The sequence below is a fragment of the Strix aluco genome, chromosome 13 (assembly GCF_031877795.1).
Source record: "Strix aluco isolate bStrAlu1 chromosome 13, bStrAlu1.hap1, whole genome shotgun sequence".
NCBI classification, from domain to species: Eukaryota; Metazoa; Chordata; class Aves; order Strigiformes; family Strigidae; genus Strix; species Strix aluco.
The window spans coordinates 19,754,966-19,772,601 of record NC_133943.1 but is presented as its reverse complement, the minus strand read 5'-3'; the positions used below and the strand labels follow the sequence as shown (position 1 = coordinate 19,772,601).

General features: G+C 50.4%; 2 protein-coding genes across 2 annotated transcripts in view; one reads left to right on the top strand and one right to left on the bottom strand.

Moving 5' to 3' along the window:
• Positions 1-8,023, top strand: part of DELE1 (DAP3 binding cell death enhancer 1) — a 20,198-nt gene extending 12,175 nt beyond the window's left edge. Inside the window, exons 9-12 of the mRNA XM_074838318.1 lie at positions 241-333; positions 3,803-3,959; positions 4,210-4,474; positions 7,885-8,023. Coding sequence (XP_074694419.1) covers positions 241-333; positions 3,803-3,959; positions 4,210-4,466 — 507 coding nt within the window. The 3' untranslated portion in view covers positions 4,467-4,474; positions 7,885-8,023. The remainder of the gene's footprint in view (positions 1-240; positions 334-3,802; positions 3,960-4,209; positions 4,475-7,884) is intronic.
• On the bottom strand, positions 7,897-17,636 carry PCDH12 (protocadherin 12). The gene is made up of 4 exons (XM_074838317.1): positions 14,724-17,636; positions 14,100-14,194; positions 12,760-12,911; positions 7,897-8,261 (listed from the first exon to the last, which is right to left on the bottom strand). Exons 1-4 carry the CDS (start codon positions 17,598-17,600, stop codon positions 7,897-7,899), a joined length of 3,489 nt encoding a protein of 1,162 aa, XP_074694418.1. The 5' UTR covers positions 17,601-17,636.

Below are 17,636 nucleotides of genomic sequence, written 5' to 3'. Positions count from 1 at the left end.
TAACTCCACGTATAGTGGAGTTCTATAGATCAAATGTGATTTTTCGTGTTTACCATATCAGGCTGACTTTTCCTAGGACAGCCCCCCCTTCTCTCAACAGGCTTTGCAGCAAGCAGGGTACTTAGCACGCTCGTCTTGCCGCCGTAACCCCACCATTTGAGCAACTTGCAAAATCAGTAGAAGAACTGAAGTAATTAAGGGAGAAGATCCTGGCTGATTTGTATCGTGGTTTTGTTGCAGGCACAGGCTTATCTTGGAGTGTTCTACATGAGGGGGCTGCAACCTAAGGAAAAGAGAGGTCTGAAGTACCTGCTGCTGGCAGCAAAGAATGGCGTAAGTAATCCCTTTGCAAGCTGTGGTTGTTCTCAGTTTGGGATCGTTGCAGGTTACAGGTCACAGATTTCAGGGCTTCTTGGAAATGGGAGCGAGTGTCAGGATTTTACCTCACAGTCTGAAAGGACAGGGCGGAGCCTTGGTGCATCTTGGAGAAGAAGCAGGCCCTGGGGCGCAGACCCTACAAAACATGAATGTAGAAACAGCCCTATTGGGTTGGAGCAATTCTTACAGCACTAGTGCTTATATTCATCTAGCATAATTTTACAGGTTTCCCATTACGGAGCATCTACACGCTCTTCAGTCAAACTCCTTCACGACTGTATCATTTTCAGAACTTTGTGTCTGTCTTGAATCTGTTCTTCAAAATTGGCCCATTATTTCCTGCTTTCTGTAGAGAGGATGAAAAGACTGTTTCTTTGCAGGGGCCTTCAACATACTTCAATACTTGAATCCCCATTCAGCCTTCCCCCATTGTTTGAGTTTATCCTCACACGTCATGTTGTCCAGATCCCCAACAATTTTCTTGTTCACTGTTGAAGTTTCTCTGAGTGACCCAGGCTTATTTGTTTTGGAAGGGCGGTGCCACAATCTCAGCATAGTGCTGCTCCTGAACCTTTACCAGCACTTAGAGTAGTGGAATATGACATCCCATGTCTCGCAGCCAGGTTTCTGCATCCCGCAGTTTTGTTTCTTTACAGCACTGTGACATTGTTCACTCATTTTCAGCTTGCACCGCATTGTAATAGCTAGTATTTTCTGAAGAACTTGTTCATTTTAACTTCAGTTCCCACAGCTTTTGTATAATGGAAAATAATGAATAGCTATTCCCTCTTCTTCTGGCTAAGACTTCTGATTCTGTCGCCCTTCAGTATGTCCTCTCTGAGTCATTTCTTTTGCAGGCTGCAGAGTGCTAGTTTAGTTTGTCTCTCCACATAGTTAAGCTGTTCCATTTTGCTTGTCAGGCTTCTCTCTATTTTTCTAAGTCTCCTTTGACCAATTTAAGATGCTTGGACTAAAACTGGACTCAAGATGGAGGCATGCCAGGGATCTGAATTAATGAGATCCTCTGCTTTGTTCCATATTTCCTTCCAATAATTCCTAATATTGTTTGCCATTTTGCCTGCCACTGAGCAGTGACTTGATGGTTTCAGGGAGCTCTCACAGTGACTCACAAATTTCTTTCTATAAGCACTGCTTTGTGTTTGTCAACACCAAGTTTCCTCTCTGATAGTGTTGCCCACTCTTAGTCCTGCAAGATCTTCACTAATTAATTCTTTACAGTAAATTTGATCACTCTGGGTGACACTACATCACTTGCAAACTTTACCACTTCAGTTTTCACCCACTTTTAAGAATACACTGTCAGATCACTGGTGAGACTAGACCTGACTAGCACCAGCAGCTCAGACATCATGTTCATGATGGTTGATACAGTATTTAATTCCAAATCTGCTAAAGATCTCTCATAAGCTGCATCATTGACTTCTTTCTTCCAGCCTGATGTCAGATGCGTATGCTGCACAATATAACAATGAATTATCTCGTTAAATAGATGATTGTCATTTATTGAATGCCTAGTAAACCCTTAACAGAAAATCTGGCAGGTAACTGCAGATCCCAGGGGTACCCTGCCGTAGATCACTGTTTCAGTCCCAGCTGGGACAGTTCTCAGAAGCCAGTCATATTTCCCCATCTCTGCTTCCCGATGGATCCTGGCTGCAGATGTACCACAGCCTCGTCTTTGGTGACAGGCTGGTGCGTAGGCTCCCTGGGATGTACCCCACGCCTTCTGCTGGGAGAAGGGCTCCCTGAGTATGTTCTTCTCCCATTACCCTCGAGTATGAATTTATGTTTAGTTGGTTAAAAGAATACTGGATATGGGTGAAGCAAGGACGGCACCATTTAGCTACAACTCCAAAAAAGGGAAAACAGGCACAAAAAAGTCATGGGTTCGGTGTTTCTCTCCCAGGTTGTTGCTCTGTGCTAAAGCCAAGGGGGAAGCTCTGACAAGTGTTCTTCCAGATACAACGATGCTTCAGAGAGCTGCGTTTTACTTTGGTTACCACTTCTTATCCTCCCTTCTTTTATGCATGCAACCATAGACTATAAAAAAGAGTAGTGATGGAGAACTGAGTCTGACCTTCAGATTTCAAAGCATATCACAGTCACTTATGCCATGCTAATTTGGGGATCTCTTCTTGTGGTCTTGTCTTTGAGGCGTTCATCAGATAAGAGACGGCTAGTGGAATACTTCATACTTATTTAACCCTGTCTCTTGTCACATCTGAAGTGCCAATCCTTCAACATGTTTATCTCATCTCTGAAGAAGTTTATTGCTGTCATAAACTGGGACTTGCAACATTTTGCAAAGCACCCACTCATTAAGTTCTTCGCTTTCCTCTACCAGCTACATCCCAGGCAGCAACACTTGCAATATGTTCTTTTCTCATGGCTTTATTAAAGCTTGCTACTTACTTCCCTTTTTCTTTTTTTTTCTTTTTTTTTTTTTTTTTGCAAAGCCTTGTTTAGATCATGTTTCTGGCAATCATACCCTTCAAGTTATGTTGCTGGCTTTTTTGCTGGAAAAGGTCTGTGTGACCACTAGCCCATGTGGTCTTTTCAGTGTCTTCAGGACCATCATCTTGGTTTCTTGCTATCTGTGAGACCCTCTTCCTCCCATTGGATCTCAAAGATAAAGTGCACAGCCGACATGTAAACATATCACGGGTTTGGATTTGGCTTCACTGCCCCATCTGCAGTGGCATCCTCTACTTTATAGTCCATTCTTAGCAGTTACAGGTGTCTGAGTAGTTTAGGTGTCTTTTCTTTACCACTTACTTGCTTGGCTTCATTTCTGCTGCTTGAGATTTCTTCTGGAATATAATTAGGTGGGGCTGAGCAAGATAGGGGTACGCTGTTATGTTGAAGGCCCGATGGCCTGATGCTGCCAAGGGGAATCTTCCAACTCTTGGCAGCAATTACCTCTGTGGCATTTGTTATGTTTTTACAAGACTTCTGCATGAGCTGTAGTAGGGCAGTCCATAGGGCGTGCTCAGGGTTTGGGTGTGATCAGGATGTGGATGCAGTCAAGGCTGCCCAAGGCCTCTTAGCTCTGACCCCTAAGACAATCGGGATGCTCTGAGGAGACAGCAGTTCCTTTGTCCCTGTGACACAGACCTGGATGTTGAAAGGAAATCAGTGAATTTAATTGGAAAGGGATACGAGGGAGCAGAGTCAGAGATAGCTGGTAAGAAATTCTGCTTCACTATGTGCTCGGTGAAAGGACTAAATTGTTGAAGATACAGTCTGAGGGACCAAAGAGAGAGGAGTAAGCTTTAAAGAAGGTGACCAAAGGTACAGCATTAAACTTTAAAGAAGGTGTTAAAGACTCTCTGTTCTCCTTTTGTGTGCTGTCGTCACATCTCTGTCGTGTGGGGCTCATTGCTGTGCTGTCTCCTGTGGCTAGGATGCCCAAAGCAGGTATCACGTGGGCGTTTGCTATGAGAAGGGCCTTGGAGTGCAACAGAACCTGGCAGAAGCGATGAGACACTACCGACAGTCAGCTGCTGCTGGGAACAGGAACGCTCGGGAGAGGCTGCGAGTGTTAGAAGAGGAGGTGGAAGGTACCGCGGGCTGCAGGGGAAGAGGGTGTGTGGGACTGCACGGGGTAGTGACCCCATGAAAGTGGGGCCCATATTGCCAGAGGAAAGGTAGCACAGGGCCGTGGCAAGAAGAAGTCCTTCTTACTGAAGGGGCCACTTTTCTTTATCAGCCCTTTCCACTTCTTACCAGCTATTTCCAGTCGAGCTGAAGTGGAGAGCCCGTTCCTATAGTATGATGCATCATTAATATCTTGTTTTAATGTACTTCCAGATGTGCAAACAAAGCATTCGTTCCCTTCTGGAATAAGAGCTTCTTCCTCCAGCCCCTGTTTCTGGGCTATTGAGCGTGTGCCTGCAGGCTTCCACACCACCCAGCCAAGACAGTCTGCCCTCACCCTGCCCCACTCTTGGAGCACAGACGGACTCCACACGATGATGCTCAGTGGTGCAGGATGGAGCCATGCTCTCGGAAACAGGGCAACACCACTGGAGCTGCAGTGCTTGGAGCCTCAGCGCTGCCGTTACTAGAGCGGTTGGTAAGTGAAGTAAGCAGGTGGAAGGGAAGGCAGCCCTTCTTAGCCTGTGTGGAGCTGGAAGCAGGCTAGCAGTGAGTGGGAAGAGAAAGCTTTCTGTTAATGGAACAGGAGCCATTTTTAAATATCAGGGTTTTGAGAATAAACCTTGTGATATCTCCTATGCCACCATGTCATCTGGCTCTCTACCTTCCAATACAAGGACCTTCCTTACGCTCCTACGTTTCCATACAGAGCTACGTGTAGCCTTCCACCATGCCACGGTGGTATGATTTGGGGCTATAATTCCAGTAGCCCTGCGCATCTTGCACATGGTCCCCCAGTGAGGTTTACAAGCCATCATATGGTGATATTGGCAGCTAACTCTGTGATGGGCCTGGCCTGCACCCTCTGAGGCAATTTGATCTCACTTCAAGGCTAGCTGTTCCCACGGTGATTCTGCTACCAGCACAATCTGGGCTTCTCTCTACGTTGCCACTGTGGCAGTTTAATCTGCTTTCAAACCAGTGCAAGCAAGAGAGTGAATTCCAATTATTAGAGCACAGGTGTTTGTGGGATATGGCTTATGGATCCACCTGAACCGGTGAAAGTAACGGCTGTCCTCAGCCATCCTGCACTGTTGTCAGTGTCCTTCGGTCCCCAGTTATTATTCCTTCAGCTCTGGCAGTGAGCTGCTCCCACGGGTACACCCCTTTGAGTCACAATGAGCAAGGTTTGCTTCAAAATTTATGTTGTACATGTTTGCTAAGCATGCCAGCTCATTTTCACTGAAGTGGCTAAGGGATGCTCCCAGCGGGCAGTAACCACTGTCAGGCAGACAGCGGCAAGCAGCTGGTATGATAATTTCTTCCACTGGGGCAGCTGAATCCAGAAAAAGACATTTGTCCACACCAGTTTAAACTGGTTCAAGGGCATCTGTACAAACTGTCCAGCTTCCTGTAGCCATGGGGCTCTGGTGCTTTGTGTAGATTGAGCTCTGAAAAACAAAGGCAATGGCCCCATCCTGAACTTGCCATGGTCTCCATTCACCAAGGGAGGGGCACAGCCAGAGCTCAACACATCTGATTGTTCTTCTAGTCTGGTCTCTCTTTCTGCTCAGACCAAACTTTCTTAGACCATTTCCTTTATCAAGCAGGATACAATTAGCAGGAAATTCCTCGGGTGGATTTCCTATTCTGTGATAATCCACAGCATGCTTACACATTGGTCAGGACAGGACGGGGGTAAGGCTTGGGGGGTTGAAAGCAGTTTGCAGGAAATTGAACCAAGAGAGAGGAATTTGTCTGCTTTTTAATCTGCTTATTATAATGTATTTTTCTGTGAAAATTGTCCCTTGACAGGCACATCAAAGTAAGTTTGCAGAGGAGTATGTGAGGTTGTGCCGTGTATTTGTCCTCTGTGTGTCCCTATGTTTGTTCCTCTGTCCCAGGATGCAGAGGAATCCCTTAGGCCTGCACCTCCTCACACTCACACCTCCCTTGAGGTTTGCCCAGCTGCATCTCAGTTAGAATTTGGCTCACTGGCATCGTTTTAGTGCAAGAGCCTGTTTGTGAAACAAAACAGCAAGATACTTCTGTTAGCAGCACAGCAGTATAAGCAGGCTGGGGCCAACCCTTCAGTGTAGTTTATTGTCAGAGATGGGGTCACCTGTAAAGCACTTTGGAGGCTCCAAATACAACAGTGGATATTTTGGGTATTAAAGAGTCTACCTGGGGAAATCTTACTCTGTTGCTTTTGTCATTTGGTCCTGGGAGCAATAGAAAGGGGTAACTTTCTCATTTACTCCATTTTAAATTATCTGTATGGTTGTCTGCTGCTGTGACTTGTGCGTGTACACACTAAAAGCAGGGGGCTGTCACCTCTAGGTGCATGGAAAAGGAACATGGGTTGGACAGTGGAGATGCTCCAGGATCATGTCTGCTGGGTCAGGCTGCCTGTTCTTCTTCAACTTAACAGTAAAACAAAAGCCAAAAGATCACCCAAAGACACCTGGTGCGACAGCCCCGCCATAAGCAAATTAGCTGTGGAGAAAGCTGTGTTGTGAACTGTGGTGCCTGTGGAGTATTTTTAATGTAAAGGTGGTGAAGGAAAGCAAGCAGTGTGTATGCTGCTGGCCTGCAGTGTGACGGAGGGGAGGCCTTGCTGTTGTAGTCACTCAGCAAGCACTGTGTGCTGCTAGCAGCGGGGTGGTGGCTTACCCGCATTCCCATAGCCTGACTCTCCTCCCACCCGTACAGCCACTTTGCCACCATGCCCCACATTTGTTCTGGTGTTTTGTATCGTAGTTGGAAGGCACAAACTATGGTACTAAGAGAGTCCTGTGCTTGCACTGTCCAGAAGCACTTACCTGCCATCCGTGCACCGCTGCGCAAGCCTACAGGTGTGCTCCAGATGCTTATGCCATTGTTGTCTTTCCATTCTCTGTGAGCGCAAATCCCCGTGGTTAACACCACCTGTGTGCTTCTTTCTTTGTTACTAATATCCACATTTTAGTTTTTTTACACATGCTATTATCCTAAAACTGCCTTATAGCTCACATACATACAGATCAAAGTGAAAGCCCATAATATGGTTGAAGCTTGTGACTGAATATTTCTAAACGGTGTTTTCACGCTTCCCTTTTCCCAGGTTACCTTTGGCAGACTCCAGCCATCTGTTGTCTGCTTCTGGGCAAGGACTACGCTCCAAAATCCAGTGGCCTCGAAAGAGAGCATGGAGAAAGAAATTGTGGGCACCTAGTGCAGCCATAGGAGAGATGCCAGTGCTGATTTTGGGGTGTTTTACAAAATACCACGTTCACAGTGGTAGAACCACAAAAGCTGAAAGGATCAGCGGGAGACAACCAGCAGATCTCCTCTTTTTGAGTTGCCATTTTAGGCTTTCTGCAGATACATCATCATGTCAGCTATACTGCATCTTGGTCCAGAGGTGGTAGTGTTAGGAAAAAAACAATTTTATTTAAATAAGAACTGAGATTCTGGAGCCCAACTCTGCAGCATGTTGCAAAGTCCATGACTGTGATATTTTACCGTCCGTGGTGCACAGTCTGTGATCAGGTGGATGTAGCTGACTGTGTTGTGCTTGTGGTTAATCCCACACCCCCCCCCCCCCCCCGCCCCAATCAGCCTGCCCTGGGAGGAGAGGGCCCTCCTGCTGGTGTGTGACTTGAGTGTGATGGTAAGGTGAAAAATGAGGGTGGAAGAGGAGGAAAGCTAGTAAGGCAAGAACAGGCAGGTAGAAGGGAACTAAACAAGGTGAAATCAGTCATGGAGAAATTTGATGGAGTGAGGCAAAGGAAGAAATATGCCTGTCGTAATCAGTCTAGAGATGGATGATACAATGACCCTGTTAAAGCACATGTGCGCCCCAAGTGCAGAAAGAAGTTCTGTCTGACTCTTATCTCCTTATCACAGCCGCCAAGCTGCCTACAGAACAGGAGCGCTGTCTTCCAGTCGAAGGCTCTTCCCGTGTGCCGACAGCTGCCGCAGAAGCCCCGAGCCTGTTTCATTGTGGACTTGGACCTTCTGGGACAAAATCATTTCAAAGAGGGTGCTCATTTCAGAAAGGAAAGTGCTGGCCAGTCTTGTCCCAGCAGCATTCGTGTCAGCCCCAGCACCTTTGCCAAAGGTCTCAAAGGTCCTTGGTTTCTCCTGCTTTGCAGCTTCCTCATCCTGAGGTGAATGCGGGGAGTCGGGGGAGAAGATGTTGTCCTTGTAACTACTGGTGAGCGGCAGGGAGAGCCGAGCCACCCATTCTGGGTCAGCAGCCGTCAGCCTCTTGAGGGCCAGCTCTGGAGGGAGTGAAAACAAGAACTGTTGGTGAGACATAGAGTAGAGGAGACCACAGGAGAGAAGAAGGAAAAAAAAAAAAAAATTAAAAAAAAAAAAAAATTGAGAAATGAGACTGCTGAAATCAGCTGTGAGAGGAGTGATTGTAAACAGGTCTAGAGATAAGCTACCAGCAGCATCATTCAAACCAGCAGCTTAAAAAAACCAAAGAAACTAGAACTGGTTTAAAACTACTGGGGTTTTTGTGGTTTTGGGTTTTGGTTTTTTTTTATTGTATATTAGGATCACTTTGCTTTCTCATTTGTTGCAGCCTCAAGTGGCACCTCACTAAATGGTTAGCAAAGCTAGAGAAAGTGAGGGTCTAGGACTGGCTAAAGGGGAGACAACAGTGGAAAGCTTTCAAATGAGAAGTGTTGGACAGAAAGAAGGTCACTAGTGGACTTCCCTTAAGGGTCACCCTAGGGTGGGAATTTGCTACTAAGCAGGCATATTGAGGCTGAAAAGAAATGGGTTATTGTGAAAACAGTAACAGCAGAAGTGGAATGAAATTCTGGATTATAAAATGCACAGCTGGATGGTTGAAGACTTGTAACAAAAAATTGAGCTATAAAGTAGTTGTTTGTCAATTGGAAACAGATGAGGAGCAGTGGGAGCCTAGTGTGGGTGTTGGCTGCAGGCTCGTTAGTGTACCAGTAATGTGATTCTGCCCCAAAATGAGCAAATGAAATCATACAGTGTGTTGGTCAAGGTATTCCCTGTTGGCATGAAGACATATCTGTGGCATTGTTACTAGGTCCGGCGAGACCTGATTAGGAGTATTACATACAAATCTGATTATCCATCTGTAGGAAAGAGGATCTGAAATGACAGAAGTGCAGAGAAAACGATTGAGATGAAAACGGGAGAGAGTCCAGGCTGACGTGGTAGAGACCCCAAGAGATAGAGGTTGGTTAGCCTAAGGAAGCAAATGCTCACCGGGGACCTGACTGCAACCTGTCGATGAGATAAGCACCGACAAAGGAAATCTTTATGCTTAAAATAGTGTTGGCAAAAGAAGAAGTGATTATAACTGTCCATGAATAAACATATACTGGAAATTAAAGGAAGGACTCCATAGCAGGGGTGAGCCTGGAATAGCTTCCTCATCAGACGGCAGGAAAGGAAATGGCAGTTCTTGTTTTTTAAGGTAGAGCTTTGCAGTTGGTAAACAAGACTCCGTGATGTGCTGCACAGGCGCTGCCTTCCAGCCCCGCGTGGCTTCATTTGCAAAGAGTAACCAAGAACCACCGGGAGGTGCGAAGCGACCGCCAGGTTTGTGAAACACTTAGAGAGCAGCAAAATAAATAACTGGTGTTTGGTAACAAAACACAGCAGTCCCGATCAGATGGCAAGAGCTGCTGTCAATAATTATGGGGCTTTGACTTAGAAAGCGACCTCCGAAAGGAGGGTCCCTGTTCTAATGCACTTATCATGCTGCTTCCAGAAGATAATCGATACCCTGCCACAGCCTGGGACACACAGTCCTTGGTCAGTGGCGAGTCAATCACTGAGACAGGTCTCCTTCCTCAGCCAACTAAGTAATTAGTCCTTTTCCTTTGAAAACAGCCATGTCCTGGGGTGGGATGGGGGTGAGTGCTGGGATTCAAACCTGGTAAGGATTGAAGGGCAGAGACATCATTTAGAATTTGTTTCAGCTGAAGCCCCAAAATTCTTTTGTGATGCTTAACTTCCAGGCTTTCTGCAATCTCAGTATTTTCTTTCAGTCACAGTGACTGTTCCTTAAGAGATCTCCCAAGTGTGCTGAAGTCCCATGTTTTTTCTGTAAAACATCCACAGTTCTCCTCCTCAATCTGCAAGAAGCCGCTGCATTCCCTGAATATTTTGATACTTCAGCTCTAGAGCAGGGCACAGCAGTAGTCTGCTCGCTGCAGGGAAAGCCAAGACGCCGTGAGCTGATGGTCCCGTGGCCATGAAACCTTGTAATTAGGTATGTTTAATTTGACCGATAACTCTTTACTGCCTTATTTTAATGGTGTTTCGGGAGCAGAGGTTGTTTTTATAATCAATAAAGTTATATCTCTCATCTGCTGCTGGGAGCGCTCTGTTTCGCTGGTGGGAGATAGGTGTTAATAGGCAGTGCTGGGTGCTGAGAGCTCACAGCATAAACAGCCAGAGAGCTGGTTGGGACAGATTATTCGTGCAGTTCCCCCCCGCTGTGAGTAGCACAAAGGCCCAGACAGCCTCAGCCAGCTGTTATGATACTCCTGAGCACAAGCAATGCTTCCTTCCTCCCTCTCTCAGGATGCAAGTCCACTTCTCTGTTTGTGTTTGGGAGAGGAGGAAGGAGTCCAGCAGCTCTGTCGTCTGCGCTCCGTTGCCTTTTTGGGAAGGTCTGGGCTCATGGTTAAGGTTGTTTTTCACTGCTGAAACAGGGCAGCCTCTTTTGTCATGTCCAGCAGTACTGTGTGGGCAGGAAGCCACGCTGGCATAGCCTCAGCATGCACCGCTGGTGTTCACTCTGAAATTCCAGTGATTTGGCAAAAGGGATTTTTTTCTATCAAATGCAAGAAGCATAGGAGATGGCATTTCATGGCTATGCCTCCCCATAGCACAGATTTTCTAGGATGCTAGCTTTCTGGGGAGGACTGAATCTGGGCAGATGTGCTGAGCAGGTCAGCCAGTCCCTTTACTGGGACTAGTGCGTGCCAGTACAGCCATGGGATGGAGCTGGGCAGCCTGTTTTCTCCCTGCTGTTGGCTGCAGGAATCTGGGGAAGCTTTCAGCTCTCATTTCACTCAGCCTTTCCCTCGTTGGCTCCTTATTAGAATAAAAGGGCAGGAAGACAAACAGACAGAAGCAGCATGGTTCTCCCTCTAAGCGAGAGCACAGAAAATGCCCAGCTCTGGAATTAAAACAACCACAGCAGCAAACCTCAATGAGTTCCTCGTGCTGTGGAGGAGCACAGAGGCTCCACAATGAAATTTCTGCTACAGGACATGAGTCAGCCCAACTCTTTCAAATTGAAATGCCAGTGGAAGAGATTTTTAGAACAAATCAATAAAAGGAACATGTAGAAAATGTCAGACCCAGATGGTATTCACCCTGGAGTGCTAGAGGAACTCAGATATGAAATTGCTTGGTTTATTAACTGCTGTTCGTTAACTACTGCTTCAAATGAATACGGTATCAGAGGAGGGGAAGGTAGAAATTGTGACATGAGTTTTTATGCACGTGAAGGTGAATCTAGTGCAGGCAGATTCATAGAAATCATTATATGCGAAACTCAGCAGATAGCCGAGTACCTGCTATTTGGACAAGAACTGAGGTGACATTTGCAAGGCAGGGAATTGCATTTTGCAAATTTGTTGGCATCTTTGGAAGAGGTGGATGAAGAGTCCTGGTTGACAGAGGACACCTGAGCTTGCAGGAGTGCACCAGCCAGGCTCTCAGGGGACGTGAGCTGTCCCTGAATTAACAGCCACGTTCTTGTTAAGCACTAATATGTGTTAAAAGCTGGGAAGCAAGGGTAGGAATAAATAATCTTCCCCACAAAGGGAGGTCATTAGTGGAGTCCTAGAGTATCTGTCCAACAGTGGATGACGTTGGTGTTGACTCTACTAAAACACCCAGTGACATAAAAGCAGAATGTTGCTGAAGGACCTAATGCCATGAGCAAAAAGTGGCTGGTGGATTTCCGTGTCACCAACTGCTGGGTAATTGTCACGGAGAACAACACATCATGTATTGATAACTCTCCACCACACAGAGGAGGGATTCGGGAGTCATTGTGAAGTTTGGTAACAGAGCTCAGCATGGAGCTTGGGCAGGACAGGAATGAAGAACAAATCAGAAGACCTCCTTATACCACCAGCATAGATGTATCCTGAACACTGCACACAATTCTGGTCACCACGTCTCATAAAAGATACACTAAAATTAGTATCAGGTTGGTCACAGGAGATGAGACTGGGCCAGTTCAGCCTGGTAGGAAATAGGAGCCTGATGGGGCTCAAAGGATATTTAATATCTTGAGGGGCTTGATGAGGACAACTCTTCACCTTTCTCACTCTGCATGGACTAGGAGACCATGAAATGAAGGGGCTCAGGTCAGCATGAGAAACAGGTCACATGCTGCGTAGTTAAACTGGACTTCACCCCTACGCAACAGAGGTCAACCACACAAATCCACTGAACAACAGCAGATAGATCCATGGGAGGAAAAATCTACCAAGAGTGATTAAACACATGAAAAAATCCAACGTGAAGCTCAGCAAGTCCCTGTGATGTAAACTGCCTGGTACCAAAAGCATAGGATGGTCCATACATGCTGTCCCAAGCATCTGCCACAGTCAGAGCCAGCCTAGGAGATGAGCTGTCACCTGGCTTGCTGCAGCCCAGCCAGTTTTATCTTCTGAATGGGATTAGTGTGTTATTTGAGGAGATCCTGCTGCTGGAGCCCCCCACCAGCCCCAGCATGCTCCCAGTATGAGGCCACCTCACCTGCCTGTGGCTCCAGGAGGGTCTCCAGCTCCTCTCCCACCAGCTGCTGCACAGAGAGCTCAAAGCCGCTCTCCGAATCGCGGTCCTCTGCCTCGCTCTCGCCGTGCCCGCTGTCCTTCGTGCTCAGGCAGTCAGCATCCAGCCCCGCAGCCCTGAGAGGGGGCCAAAACACTCAAGTCACACTTCAACGCTTAATACGACCCTGCCTCACCGATTGCTTTGAAGGTGGTTGTCTTTATCCCTCATAAAATGACCCAGAGGTGGGGTGTGGGTGTCCTCTCAGTGCATCGTTCACAGTACTGAAGGTATAATCATTTCAGTCCCTGCCAATTAATGAGTTTTGGTTTTGTTTTTTTTTTTAAAAAAAAACACCACCACACACACATGAACAAAAGCACTGACATCAGGAGTGCCATGGACCCTCTGAAAACTGGGCCCTGGCTGGGCGCTGGGCTACACATGGGGCTGCTCCACATTTCTTGCCCAAGAGGGTTTTTAGCCTTCTGCAGGGAGATCCTGAGCAAACGGGGAGCTGCTGGCTCTTCCCCGTGAATTCGGAGGAGCACCCTGCCCCAGCAGCCCCAGGACAGCTCTCCCTCCCTCTCCATCCTCAGCAGATGGAGATGATGATGAGAAGGGTGGAGAAAGCTGGGTCTGCCCATGGCCTGGGCAGGTGGGGTCAGGGGGAACATGGCGAGGCAGTGATGAAGCCCTGGCAGCCTCAGGAGCCTTCATCCAAAGATGTCAACAGTGTAATTTAATAGGAATGCCATAAAGTTTGTCTCTGGGAGCATCTTCAGCGCACAGCTGGGATAGCAGTCCTCGTCCCTGCTAGCAGTGTCTCCCTCACTAACCTCCTGGCCCTGAACTCATGTCAACAGGCAACAGAATCTAAGAAAGTACCCGGAGCCATGAGAAAACTCACCCTCATGCTGCTACCTCCAAAGCTGCGACCCTCTGTGCTCCTGAGTGTACCTTTCCATCACACTCAAACACATCAGTGTTCCCCCAGCAAGGATGGGCAGATGGTTCGTGGCCATGGAGGAGCTCAGGTGAGTATGGAAGGAGCTGCCAAAGGTGCCCCAGGAAGGAGACAAAGAGCAGCTCTAGGAAATCACTGGATACCAACAGTGAGCCAGGACCAGAACAGCACAGCCATCCCCTGACGGGAGGACCTGCCTCCCAAATCTTGGGTCAACAAAACTGGGGACAAGGTTTTGCCTTGTGTGCCTGCTGCCCTGGTGTCTCGAGGCTCTTGGGGCCAGTGGGGCTGAAGCAGAGGCAGCAGAGGCGTGAGGGAACGGGGCGTGGGGAAGGGCAGGGCTGAGAGCCAGCCTTACCTGCTGCCGTTCTTGGCCGTGTACTTGTTTCCCCTGTGGTTTGTTTTGGGCTGGAACTGGCCCTGGTGCAGCAGGGAGAGCAGCTGGGAGATTTGCTGTAAGGCAGGAAAAGCCTGTTGAGCCCCGGCGATTGCCACTCAAGCTGCTTCCTGCCAGGACGTCCCCTCCGAACACCCCCCCCACACCCCCCGGCCTTTTTATAGCGTTTCCTCCTCCCGCAGATGGTTCAGCATCCCCACGCAGGAGGAAAAACAAGGGGCTGGGCAGCCCACCTGGCCCCAGCGCTTCCCCTGCGCCGTCCCTGCCAGCCGTTCCCTGCCAGCCTGCTGCCCTGGGGAAGCGAGCGCGGGATTGTCCCCGTCTCCCCATGACAGCCATCCCCGACCCCAGCTCCCAGGGTGTCCTGGTGGGCGTGGGGAGGGCCTGTCCGTGGCGGGGCGGCTGTTCATCCTACCCAGCCCCTACTGCTGGGGCACCTCTGCCCAGGGCTGGCAGGAGACCAACCAAAGTCCATCGGGTTGCACATTCCCACCACCCCAGGGTGTGCAAGACCCGGGCAAGGAAGGATTTGGCAGCGGGGGAAGGGGGACACACACCTCTGTCCATGCGTGGAACAGCTCCTACCTGCACCGGGGGTGACTCCATCGCAAACTCTCCGGTGGGGCTCTGCTCTGCCAGCGCCACCAGCGATAGCCGGACCAGGCTCCTGAGGATGTGCTGGTGGGGCTGGGGCTGCCCAGGTCCCCCGGCACCCACGGGCTGGTGGGGTGGCAGGGGGGGTTCTCCCATGGGCCCCTGCGATGGCTTCACCAAGCTCTTGCAGTGCGGTGGTGCATCCGGGGGGCTCACAGCCTCTTTGGCCAAATTTTTCGGTCTGTGGGGCTGGCAGGGCCGGCGCTGGAGGACGGGCAGGTTGAAGGTCCCCTGCTGCTCATCTGAGTCTTTTTGGGTCCTCTGATTTCTCAGGGTCCTGTAGAGAGTAGGGGTGAGGTGGAGGGGAGCCTGCAGGGAACCCCCTGGCATGGGGGTGGCTGTGCCAGGCAGGTCCTCCTGGCAGGGATGGCGGGGCTCAGCCTCCCGGGGCCGGCCCCGGAGCAGCGGGACGAGGTGGATATCCGTCTTCTGGATCTGCCTGTGCGGCTTCTTGAGCTGCTGCTGCCTGCGGGCATCCTCTGCTTCCCTGCAGTTGTAGGCCATGCCGTCCTTCTTCTCCTTCTTACGCAAAGACAGGGTTAAAGCCAAAAGGAGAAGGCACCCGCCCAGGAGAGCAGCCAGGCAGATAACAGCCACCACAGAGGGGCTCAGCCACCCGGGATCCTGGGCTGAGATTTTGGAGAAAGCCCCATGATGCCGGAAAACTAAGCGGACCCGGGCCAGGGTGTGCAGGGGGATGTTCCCCCCATCGCTCACCTGGATCACCAGCTCCCACTCGCTGCCAGCGAGGCTGCTGGCATTGCTGGCGTTGAGGAAGACCTGCCCCAAGAGAGGGTCCAGGATGAAAAGCCCAGCATCATCCCCACCCACCAAATCATACCGGAGAGCCCCGTTGATGCCAGAGTCCACGTCCCTGGCTGTGACGGTGAAGAGGAGGGGAGCACTGGTGCATGACACGAGGGTTGCATTGGTTACCGCTGCAGTCCCTTGAGTGCTCCCGTTCCCAGGGGCCACCCAGAAGCACCCCGTGTCTGCATTGACCAAGATGGAGAACGTGGCCATGCCTCCCGCCAGCGCTGGCGCAATGATGACAGGCGCGTTGTCATTCTGGTCAAGCACAGCCAGCCTGACAGAGACATTGGACGCCAGCCTGGGGTGACCACCATCCTCCGCCGTCACCAGGAACTCCAGGCTCCTCATCTGCTCATAATCAAAAGCTTGGAGGGCAAAAACATCCCCAGTCACGGGGTCGATCGAGACCAGACCTGAAGCAGAGGAGTCCAGGATGCTGTAGGTGATTTTCCCGTTGAAACCCAGGTCAGGATCACTGGCACGGACGGTGAGCAGGAAGGCAGGTGCTTCGCTGTTCTCAGCAACGGCAACCTCATAGGTGGCCTTCTCGAAGGAGGGGGCGTTGTCATTGACGTCGCTGATGCAGATAGTGAGGTGCTTCAACACAGCCAAGGAGAGGTCACCCTGGTCCCGCACCACCAGTGTCAGGTTGTACTCGGCACGCAGCTCCCTGTCCAGCGTGGCGTTGGTCATCAGCACGTAGCTGTGGCTGTTGGTCCTCTTCAGCCTGAAGTGCTCATACCCTTGACTGAGGGAGCAATGCACTTGCCCGTTGCTTCCTGAATCGGGGTCGCTGGCCGTCACCAGAGCCACGAAGCTGTCTTTGGGGAGGGCTTCAGAGAGCACAGGCACCCGTGCAGCCCAGGTGATGTGGACATCGGGAGCGTTGTCGTTGACATCCAGGACTTTGACCAGGATCTTGCAGTGCGCTGGGATGGGGTTGGCACCCAGGTCCCGGGCTTGCACATCCAGCTCGTAGGCGTGGGTTTCCTCATAGTCCAGTGGGTGCTTCAGGATGATGCTGCCTGTGCGGGCATCGATGCCAAAAGAGCTCAGCACCTCCGGGGGCGCATGTTTGCTCAGGCTGTACTCGATCTCCCCGTTGCGGCCCTGGTCAGGGTCAGTGGCCGTGACCGTCACAAGGAGGGTCCCAGGCAGAGCATCCTCCCGAACCTCTACCATCAAAGAGCTCTCTGCAAAGATGGGGCTGTTATCATTGGAGTCAAGGACGATGACTTTAATTAAAGCGGTACCTGATTTTGGTGGCTCCCCATGATCAGTGGCTGTCAGCACGAGGTCGAATGAAGAGTGCAGCTCCCGGTCCACTTCTTTAACCACGACGAGCTCCGCGTGCCTTGTCCCATCAGAGCTGGAGACGACCTCCAGAGCAAAGTGCTCGCTGGGGGAGAGGGCGTAGGAGCAGTGGGCATTGGGGCCGGCATCGGCGTCCAGGGCTCGGTCCAGCGGGATCCGTGTCCGCAGGGATGCACTCTCTGACATCTCCAGCTCCAGCTCCGGTGTGGGAAACCGCGGCGCGTTGTCATTGACATCCAGCACTTGAACCTCCACGTGAATCAGAGCCAGGTTTCGGGCAGCCAGCACGTCAAACGAGACCCAGCAGGGATCGCTGTGCCGGCACAGCTGCTCCCTGTCCACCCGCCCGGCGGTGCTGAGCACCCCATCCCCACTCCCCACATGCAGCGGGAACCTCCCGGGGGTCTCCATCAGCTGGAAGGTGTCCGCTGTTTCGCCACTCTCACCCCCCTCGAAGTGCTCAGCCAACATCCCTATCACCGTTCCCGGCGGCACTTCTTCGAACACCCGGTACTGCACCGTGAACGTGGCCACCTCCTGGGCGTCAGCGGAGAGGAAGAGGTACCACCACAAGGCTGGGAGATGGAGAGCGGAGCGGCTCAGCAGCAGCATGCTGTTGGTGAAGCCCACCACCCTGCTGCCCCAGCACGCTGCCGCGGGCTTGTCCGCCTGCCGCCGCATACCCGAATGGTCCTTACGGCGATCGCAAGTCCTCAG

Excerpts from the sequence above, each read along its gene's own strand:
- PCDH12 (XM_074838317.1), bottom strand. The coding sequence starts at position 17,600 with ATGCGGCGGCAGGCGGACAAGCCCGCGGCAGCGTGCTGGGGCAGCAGG. Across the intron at positions 14,195-14,723 it reads TGGAGTCACCCCCGGTGCAG|CAAATCTCCCAGCTGCTCTC; the intron begins GTAGGAGCTGTT and ends CCTGCCTTACAG. Across the intron at positions 8,262-12,759 it reads CCTCCTGGAGCCACAGGCAG|AGCTGGCCCTCAAGAGGCTG; the intron begins GTGAGGTGGCCT and ends CACTCCCTCCAG.